Here is an 11038-nt window from a genome sequence, read left to right on the forward strand (position 1 = left end):
AATATACTGTACTGAGTCAGAATTCTTATCCATGATCTATTGTCGGAATGTAGAAAGTCAAGATTTATACTATATGTTCCAAAACGTTGATGACTCTTCGCATCTTGATTGAAAATATTTACACAGTAAAATCTAAAATCTTTCAAAGAAAAGTTTGAATGTGACCAGGGTTGCCGTAACATACATCGCTTCTCAACCTAGGATTAGGCTTCCTTGGTAACAGTTCATATTCATTCAATCCAGGCTGTATAATGCCAACAGTTTCAGATCTTGCGCTTCTTGTAGATGTTCTGGTCGCATCTTCATATAAAACCTAGACAAATTAAAAAAAGACAAATTGGGAAAAGAAAAACTATAAAAGGACAAGAGGGCTTTCGTGTGATATACGGCTCTTAAAGTCGGGTCTTTGCTTCTTTGCTTCCTTCTTACCTTCGTAGGAGGTGGAGCTCTCTATATAAGTGACATACCCCTCCTTGTATCTTCATTCAGTCTTTGCTGTATGCGATATAGATACTACTTATAATGGCAAAAGTATCAGATCTTGCGCTTCTTCTTGTGGCTGGAATGGCCATATCTCTTTACATTCAAGGTAAGCTGTCATAGTAACATAATGCGTGTTGTATGAGGTTGAATAGTATAAACATTTCCAAGGCTAACAATAATAGTATGTGTGTATTATTTGTCACAGAGGCGAGAGCAGTTAAGTTTGATATAAAGAACCAGTGCGGGTACACAGTGTGGGCGGCGGGATTACCCGGAGGAGGGCAGCAGCTGACCCAGGGTCAGACATGGACGGTTAATTTGGCGGCGGGGACACAGTCGGCAAGATTCTGGGGTCGAACCGGCTGCTCTTTCGATGCGAGCGGCAAAGGAACCTGTCAAACCGGTGACTGCGGCGGCCAACTGAGCTGCACAGTCTCGGGAGCTGTTCCCGCCACGCTGGCCGAGTACACTCAGAGCGACCAGGACTATTACGACGTGTCGCTAGTGGACGGCTTCAATATTCCTCTTTCCATCAACCCTACCAATGCACAGTGCACTGCCCCTGCATGCAAAGCCGACGTGAACGCTGTGTGCCCTGCTGAATTGAAGGTTGCCGGCGGATGCAAGAGTGCCTGCGTTGCCTTTCAAACAGACCAGTATTGCTGCACTGGCAGCTATACCAACAGCTGTCCTGCGACAAACTACTCAATGATATTCAAGCAGCAGTGCCCTCAGGCCTACAGTTATGCCAAGGACGATACGGCCACATTCGCTTGCCCCTCCGGTACAGACTACACTATTGTATTCTGTCCCTAGATATATATAGGATTATGTTTGTGTGTGGACTAATATATTAATAAGTGTTGTCATCTTCGTATTGACACTGTGGTGTAGCCGCGTAGGCCGTTGCAACGCTCACCACTTATTATCAATAAAACATTGCTGTCATTTTACCAGTAATGAGAGAAGCGTAATTCACACGCAATACACTGTTCCGAGAGAATATTAAAAATAAATATATACTTTGATATTTTATTTTCTTTATATTTAAAAATTAGGTGTCATATATTTTCTTAAAGACTTGTTTCATAGCTAAGATATGAGATGCTTCTCCTCCTATTGTCATTAAGACAGGTTACGCCTATTACTATAATCATATGATTATTTATAAAAATTTTAACATATAAATTAATAAAAATATTGGTAAAACTATTTTGTTGAAAGAACGTAAAGTTATTTGTTTAAATGGAATATACATTCTTAATTGTATATCTTTGTATATTTTTTGTCACATAAAATTCAATAATGATAATTGTGTCTTCTATTGGATAGGGTTCTTAACGTTATACAAGATAATCTACTATCGAGGATAAAATAGTTATTGTAAAAAATGGTGTACATGCACTCCAATATTTTCACAATCAATTTGTACCTTATACTAGATGTTTAGATAGGAGTTCCTCAATTGTAAATTATTCAAAAAGGAAGGTTGCTAGTCTAACACATCTATGTGCAAGGAGCATCATTTGTATTTATTTTGGAGTTAAAAAGTGAATAATAATATTTACGCATTTTATGGGTACAAAAGAAACAATTATTTATATGCATTTTATGGCTGCATAATGAAAATATAATGTATGTCCATTTTGTTGGTACAAAATAGATTACTAATGTTAGAATATTACCGATGCAAAATAGAACTATGTTCATGCATTTCTGAGCATATAGTGAAATAGTTGTGAGTATGAATCTTGTTTGCACAAGAAAATGATCATTGTATGAATTTTGAGTGTATAACAAGATTTCCTTGCATGTGTTTGTCCAGGGTTATAAAAGAGATTGAATTGGAGTACTAAGGTGTTGTGGTTTTATGAAATAGTGTGTTTTACAATATGTACATATACTAAGTGTCTATGTTTTTCTTATTGAAATGGTTTTGTTTTTTTTTAAATTAAAGTGTGTATTTTGAGATGGAAGAGCTTTGGGAATCCTTTGATGGATGTCACTAGAAAATTGTGTTTTTTTATGAAAATTTGAAAGTAAAATTTTAAATCATGATTGATACTTGATTTTTTGTTTTGTTAGTCTATGTATCTTATGCAGGTCAAGAAGCTAATGCCCTCATTTATGTGTATTTTTACTATGTGAAACTCTTCTCATTCTTTTTAAGAACCAAAATAGTCAACTCGGTATTCTTTCATGTGTTAGGAAGTTTAGGAGTATTGTAAGTTTAGACAAAATGTAACCATTACTTTTCAAGTTTACATCATTTAATTATGTTTGATGAATGCTTTAATTACTTTTAATACATCAAAACCTACATACACTATGAGAGATATATGTCCTTATCCCTTTGATAAGAGTATTCCAATGCCTCCGTTTCCTGCACACTTTGTGACACCAAAATTTGACAAATATAGAGGGAGAGGAGACCCCAAGGCACATATAAGACAATTCTTCACAGCTTGCATTGAGGTAGCGGCAGAAGAAACATACTTGATGAGGTTGTTCCCACAGAGCTTAGGCGATCAAGCTATGGAATGGTTTTCTCAATTACCTCCTGGTATTAAGTCATGGGGCGACTTGGCAGAGGCATTCATTCAGCATTTCTCTTACAACATTGAAACAGATGTCTCAGTTACTACCTTGTGCAACACCAAGCAAAAAGAGGGAGAATCTTTTGCATCATTCTTACAAAGATGGAGAAATCTAGCCAGCAGATGCTCTTGCGAAATCCCACAGAAACAAATGGTAGAAATATTCACACAAAATGTTAACAAGGCTATTGGATATGATCTCAGGAAAGCTTGTTTGTCTACATTCAAAGATGTTATCGAAAAGGGCCTAGCAACAGAAAAAGTCTTAATTGAACAAGGAGTTATCAAACTATTCAAAGAAAACAAAGAGGACTTTAAAGGAAAGGATAAACCAAAATTTTGGAACAAGAACAAGAACACAGTTAATGATGGTGTTGTTGATGCCAACACAGTGAGACCCAAGTTTTTTTTTTCTGGATCAAGTTCTACCAACAATCAAGTGAACAATCAAACAACTTCTAAACCTCGAAGGAAGTACACTCCATTGGGAGAACCACTTGAATCAGTATTCAAAAAGCTTGTGGCAAACAAAGTGATCACAGTTCCAGATTTTCCTCCATATGAACCAAAGGTCAAACCAAATTGGTGGAATGATGATGAGTATTGTGAGTTTCATAAGAGCAAGGGTCATAAGACAAGTAATTGCCATCGATTGAAGAACATTGTGCAAGATCTCATTGATAGAGGAGATATTGAGATTGAGGGACATTCATCTAACCAAGAACATGAGGTGTTTAAGGAACCATTCCCAAAACATGACAAAGGAAAAGGCAAAGTCACAGATGATCAAGCCAATTACACTAGAGCACCTTACAATTATGATTCTACTATCAATCACATCTCGATGGACAATCATATCTCTACTATTACTATCAAGAACAAAAATCCTGAGAATCCTTCTCAGAGACCCAAGATTGTCCTAAAGGGTGTTGGCTCTTCGTCTGAATCTACCTCTGAATGTCATGTTACAACTCGTCGAGGTAAAATCATGTTGCCAGGTGCCTCCACTAAGAATACCAATCCTTCATCAATCAAACCTGAGTACGACCTTGTAGAACAATTAGGGAAGACACCTGCGCTCATCTCCATTCTTGAGCTCTTACGTATATCCCCTGCACATAAAGCCATCCTTGACAAAATCTTGAGAGACACTACTGTCCCTACTGATCTAAACGTGGACCAGTTTCAAGCCATGGTGGGATACCTATCCGTTCCGCACTCCCTCACATTCAGAGAAGCCGATGATGCCTCCATAAGTCAGCCACATAATGCACCTTTACACATTGAAGCCTTCATACATAAACATCGAATAAAGCGAGTCCTGATAGATGGAGGAGCAGGTCTAAATATTTGTACATTGAGCACCATCAGACAATTGGGATATTCTGACAAAGCTGTGAATTCTTCAAACCAAATCACCATCAAGGCTTATGATGATGAAGAGCGTTCATCCAAGGGCACAGTTACCTTACCACTAAGAATCAGGCCAGTCACAAAGGATGTGGTTTGTCAAGTCCTAGATCTAGATCTCACATATAACATATTGCTAGGACGTCCTTGGATTCATGAAATGAGGGCAGTCCCATCAACATATCATCAATGCATTAAGTTTCCTCATAATGGAGTCGAGGTAACAGTCAATGGTGATCCAAATCCATTCATATATTGCAATAACTTGAGATCACATACTGAGACTATCATTCCCAGTAACCGTGAGGCTACTCTCTCTTCCGCATACATTGACCCTGAGTCATTAAAACCCTCGACATCTAAACAAGGTGAACTTAGAGGTAAGTTTCAAGACAAAGGCATGGGAGAATACACTTTGAATCAGACAATGTTTTTATGACAAGTCATGAGCTCTCCAAAAGAATATGGGAGGCCACATCCTAACAAGCAAATCTCCATCATGATACTCAGATGGGATCCTACCATCTTTCAAAGATGGGGCGAACTAGAAGAAGAAAATTTATATAAAATGCTCTATAGAGACATTGAAGAGGACACGCAAGATCAAATTATTATACCCTGTGAGAACTATGGCAAAGGCTTCAAAATTCTGCAAAGATTTGGGTATGATGGAAAAAGCCCTCTCGGGTTACGCAAAGAAGGTGTCATGGAGCCCTTACAACCTGAGCTAACTACAAGAAGGGAATGCTCCAAGGGACTTGGTTTTCTGAATTCCAAGATTCACAATAAAAGAACAAAAGAGGCATGGCAAATCAAAGTGGCCGAAGTTCAACAAGAGGATTATTATTCCACAGATTCTAATAAGTGGGAATGGGGTTCAGACAAATCCTCCAGTGACTATGAGCTCACTGAGACATTCAGAGAGCCAAATGAACCTACAGAGGAGGAGGAATTTTACAAAAAGTTCAGAGTTGGTCAAGAACCAACCCATAAGGATCCCGCACAATCTTCGTTTCAAGGTCCTAGGTTGAAATCGCATAGGATGAGGACACTTGTCCCAGAAGGCACTACTAGTGATGACAATTTGAATTCACTCACGATCGAAACTGATGAGGAGAGTGCCATCGATGACCTCAACGATTGCCTTGACATACCTGAATATAACCACATCTTCACTCTTTGTCCAGCAAACTCTAAAAACACTAATGACCTTCCCCTTGTTCACCCCCAACTCATTGACTGGAATCATGAAGGACCAGCACAATTTGATACATTTCAAAATGACGAAGCTATTGTCGACTATCTTGGCATTCGAGATGATCTTCCCCCTGGAGACCACAAAGCAGGATACACCATAGAACTCAACAACATGGCATACTTCGGTGAGGGTGTCGGGCCTTCTAGTCGCAAAAATGTGAAAATAAGAACAAAACAAGGGTCTTATGGCGAAAACCACACTGTGGCGCTATCTGACTCCAAAAAAGTAAAAAGAAAGGACATATCTGAGGGTGAAAACCTCTCTGAGGCACCCGAAGATGGAAGGCTCGACATTCTCCCAACGTCATATGAGGAAAAGTCATCCATGCTGATAGAGGAAACTATAAAGACAAACATTGGTACGGAAGAAGTTCCACACAACATATTCTTAGCTCAATCTTTGATAGAGTCCGAAAAGGCAAAATTCATAAGCTTCTTTAAGGAACGACAAATCAACTTTGCATGGTCATACGCTGATATGCCTGGATTGGATCCGGATTTGGTAATGCATCATTTGACAGTCAAACCGGGGGCAAAGCCAGTAAAGCAGAAATTAAGGAAAATGCACCCACAAGTGGCATTACTAGTCAAAGCAGAGCTGGAGAAATTATTGGATGTCGGATTCATACGCCCAATTGATTATCCCGAATGGATTTCCAATTTAGTACCTGTCAGCAAACCAGATCGCAGTATCCGAATATGTACAGACTTCAGAGATATCAACAAAGCTTGTCCGAAAGATGACTTCCCATTACCAAACATTGACTTGATCGTTGATCTCACAGCAGGTCATGAAATGCTATCTTTAATGGACGGATTTTTTGGATATAATCAAATCAGGATTGCGCCTAAAGATCAACATAAAACATCATTCACTTGTCCATGGGGAACCTTCTGTTGGAATGTCATGCCTTTTGGGCTGAAAAATGCAGGCGCTACTTATCAAAGAGTGATGACCACTATTTTTCATGATCTCATGCACATAACAGTGGAAGATTATGTTGATGATCTCTTGGGAAAATCAATAGACAGAGATACACACTTGGACATACTTTCAGTTGTCTTTGATCGGCTGGAAAAATACAAAGTAAGATTAAATCCAAAGAAATGTGTCTTTGGAGTAACCTCAGGGAAGCTCCTAGGATTCATTGTGTCTAAAAGAGGAATTGAGGCCGATCCAGCAAAAGTCAAGGCTATCTTGAACATGCCGCCACCGAGGAACATCAGTCAACTTTGATCTTTACAAGGGAGACTCCAATCCATACGAAGATTCATAGCGCAACTTGCAGATAAGTGTAATCCTTTCTAGCACCTGATACACAAAAACATCAAGTTCAAATGGGATGAGAACTGTCAACAGGCATTTCAGGCGCTCAAAGATTATCTTTTGAACCCACCAGTTTTGATGCCACCAATTCCAGATCAACCTTTGTTACTCTACATATCAGCTACTCCAACGACACTGGAGGCACTCTTAGCACAACAAATACCTGACGGCAAGGAAAAAGCAGTATATTATATCAGTCGCACACTGGTGGGATATGAGCTAAATTACACACCAATCGAGCGTGCCTGTCTCACTGTGGTCTTTGCTTCACTAAAATTACGTCATTATATGCTCACTCACAAGACTAAGTTGATTGCCAGAATTGATCCACTTAAATATCTTCTCAACAAAGCTACACTTACTGGGCGGCTGGCCAAGTGGGTAATGATTCTGAGTGAATTTGACATCGAGTACGTAGACAGAAAAGCAATAAAAGGACAAGCAATTGCAGATCAATTGGCAGATGCTTCCATGATAGATGATGTTCCTCTACAGTCAGAATTTCCAGATGAAGCAATTTTAACAATATCACATGTGAAGCCATGGCAACTATACTTTGATGGCTCATACACACAGCATGGAGCAGGAGCGGGTATACTCTTTATAACTCCTCAAGGCGATTCTATACCAAAATCATACCGCTTATCATTTCCTTGCACCAACAATATAGCAGAATATGAGGCATTAACAACTGGATTAAGAATTGCAGTTCAGTGGAAGATCCAGGAACTTCGTGTTTTTGGGGATTCTCAACTTGTCATCCATCAAGCAACTGATGATTACCAAACAAAATATGAAAAGCTAATGCCTTACAAACAACTGGTAGATGATTTGAAACAACACTTCACAAAGATAGATTTTGAGCAGATACCAAGAGAACAGAATCGTGCTGCAGATGCCATGGCTACGATTGCTTCGCTCATTGATCTACCACAAAATGAGACCTGCTATGAGTTCCTGGTAGATAATCTCCTGATTCCTTCATATGAGATCACTCCTACAGAAATGATATGTGTTGTTGGTCCTGAATCCCAATTATATGGTTCCATATTCACATACCTTCGCGACAATATCTTACCTCCCGATCTATCGAACAACCAACGCCGCACTTTCATTCGCCAATCCTCTCGATACGTCATTCTAGCTGATATCCTATACCGACGAGGTCTAGATGGCACCCTTCTTAGATGTTTAGAGAGTGATGAAGCTCAGATTGCGTTACGAGAAGTGCATGAAGGGATATGTGGTCTGCATACTAGTGGTCCTACCTTGGCCAAGAAACTCATCAGGACTGGATATTACTGGCCTACTATGGAAAAAGACTCATATCAGTTTGTCAAGAAGTGTAAGCAGTGTCAAATTCATGGAGACCTCATACACGCACCAGCACAAGAACTACAACCACTTGCATCTCCTTGGCCCTTTTGTCAGTGGGGACTCGATCTCATAGGCAAGATTCACCCTCCTTCTTCCAACGGTCATAAATTCATTATCACAGCCACAGAGTATTTCACAAAGTGGATTGAAGCCGTGCCTCTCACACAAGTTACTGGGAAACAAATCGCTACCTTCATTTTGAACTACATCATTTGCCGATATGGGATTCCTACTTCCATTATTACTGATAACGGGCGTCCCTTCAAAAATCAGAATGTTCGTGAACTCTGTGACCGCTTCCATATCTCTCATCGTTTCTCCACACCATATTACCCCCAAGGTAATGGCCAAGCTGAGGCATCTAACAAAACAATTCTCAAAATCCTTAAAAAGACAGTCGACGACGCTAGCCGTAACTGGCATATCCAACTCAATCCTGCACTTTGGGCCTACCGTACAAGTGTCCGCACACCTACAGGAGCTACACCTTACTCACTTGTCTACGGCGCTGAAGCCATCTTGCCTATTGAGGTCGAGTTACCTTCTCTACGGGTCTCCTTGAGAAACATAATCAACGATGAAGATTACAGGGTCTCTCGCTTACAAGAACTAGAACTGCTGGAGGAACGAAGACACACTGCTTTTAATCATCTCAAGGCTTACCAACAAAGAATGAGTCGCAGCTACAATCACAAAGTTAAGCCTCGCACATTTGAAGTAGGTGACTTAGTCCTCAGAGAGAACCCCAAGAATCAGCAAGACAGAGATAAGAAGGGCAAGTTCGAACCAAATTGGCTTGGTCCTTACATCATCACAGCGGTATATGGATCTGGGGCATATCAGCTCTCAACTACAGAAGGTGAACCTTTGGAGGATCCTATCAACAGCATGCACCTTCGCAGGTTCTACACATAGCTCATCGGAATATCCTAATTCAAAAATACAAAAAAAATCAAAAAATTCAAAAATACAAAAAAAAAATTATAAAACAAAAAAATCGTTACTTGGTGAAAACCTGGCAAACAGGCGCCTTGTGACACAAAAAAAAAATTGAAAAAATCGAAAAAAGTAAAGAGAAATAATTTCATCCAATGGTGAAAACCACTTCGGTGGCGCCCTGGGCAAGTACCATGGTGAAAACTAGGTCACCAGCGCCATGCGTAGAGACTTTGCTCCTCCCTCCTTCAGGATTCTCTTTCATCCTTTCACTTTGCACACACTCACGACCAATTCATCCACAATAAACTTACCCAGTCCCATCATGGCTTGTTATTGATCTACCCCAAGATTGGTTAGCCATTCATAATAAACCTCCCTTTTCGCCTCCCTTTCCATCCATAATAAATCAGATCCTATCTGTGACTACGGCCAAATTCTACGTCTAGTAATGGGTGTGGAACTAAGAACATCACATGTTTCGAGGAGTACAGTTTCTTCCAGCTTCCTTCAAGTCTATCCGTGCACAGATCCGCAATAAAGCAACATTTGCATCACAGATCCGCAATAAAGCAACATTTGCATCGAAGATCCGCAATAAAGTTTCATCTTCTCCGCAATAAAGTATCAGTTTTATGGATTCAGTCAGTTTCAGATGAGAGACAGTAGCAACAATAAGCTTCAACAAAATCAAATCTTTCAACAGACTCAGACAACATATGGTTCAGTGCTATCTATCCTTTTTGTGAAAGTGACCATTGTGACCACAATCGAATAAGACTTATACAAGTGACATATTTGAACTTGCTTTGGATTTGTTTGTTTACACATCTCTTGATTTAAGATGAACATAAAAATTTCTTGGGTAGTATTGATAGGATTTGAACAATTCATAAAAGGATTTCGACTTGAACATAGGCCAATATTCTTGAATAGAATTTGTGGGTATTGATTTTTATGATAGTGTTTGATTTTGGACAAGGATGGGACTAGGAGACTCTTTGATAGGTTGGATAGACACAATATGAGAAGATGGTATTTGATAGGAAGTCATGATTTTAGGAAACTCTAGTTCATGCTTAATATACTCAGATTTACAAGATCCTTACATGATGGTACTTGATCTTGGATGGGCATGTTGCTAGAATTTTTATTGTATGGTGTTATTTGTTGGATAGGAATGGCACCATGCGAGTTGTGGATATTCTTGGGAAAAGTAACATCATTGAATTTGTGTGATATATATTCTTCATTTTAATAGTCCTCAATAGAAATATAAAAAGAATTATTTGGCTTTTGGTGTGTTTGTAATGTGTATTAATATTTTGGATAGATGGATTGGAAGTTATATTGTAAGGAGGAAGATGAAGGATATACATAATGTGTGAAATATATGGAGTGCTCTCATGAACTTGGTCTTGGAAACATTGACTAGAAAGAAGGATGTCAAGTTAAGATTGGGTTTCCCTTGTCAACAGAGTCATAGGTTGAGTAATGAAAGCTCACAGAAAGTTTATCTATAATAATCTCATTATTAAATATATTTTAATTATTATATTCAACTTGATCTACAATACTATCATCATCGTCATTAATAAATTAATTTTTTATTTGATTTGGATAGCAAAATTTCTCTAATGAATTCATAGGA

The 11038-nt window shown here is 39.0% G+C and overlaps 1 protein-coding gene across 1 annotated transcript; it reads left to right on the forward strand.

The window, feature by feature from the left end:
• The first annotated feature begins 447 nt into the window (after nucleotides 1-447).
• Nucleotides 448-1523, forward strand: LOC131872104 (pathogenesis-related thaumatin-like protein 3.8). Its single transcript, XM_059216031.1, has 2 exons — nucleotides 448-589; nucleotides 689-1523. Exons 1-2 carry the CDS (start codon nucleotides 523-525, stop codon nucleotides 1297-1299), a joined length of 678 nt encoding a protein of 225 aa, XP_059072014.1. The 5' UTR covers nucleotides 448-522; the 3' UTR covers nucleotides 1300-1523.
• Nucleotides 1524-11038: the final 9515 nt, after the last annotated feature.

The sequence above is a fragment of the Cryptomeria japonica genome, unplaced genomic scaffold (genome assembly GCF_030272615.1).
Source record: "Cryptomeria japonica unplaced genomic scaffold, Sugi_1.0 HiC_scaffold_517, whole genome shotgun sequence".
Taxonomy (NCBI): Eukaryota; Viridiplantae; Streptophyta; class Pinopsida; order Cupressales; family Cupressaceae; genus Cryptomeria; species Cryptomeria japonica.

Excerpts from the sequence above, each read along its gene's own strand:
- LOC131872104 (XM_059216031.1), top strand. The coding sequence starts at position 523 with ATGGCAAAAGTATCAGATCTTGCGCTTCTTCTTGTGGCTGGAATGGCC. Across the intron at positions 590-688 it reads CATATCTCTTTACATTCAAG|AGGCGAGAGCAGTTAAGTTT; the intron begins GTAAGCTGTCAT and ends TATTTGTCACAG.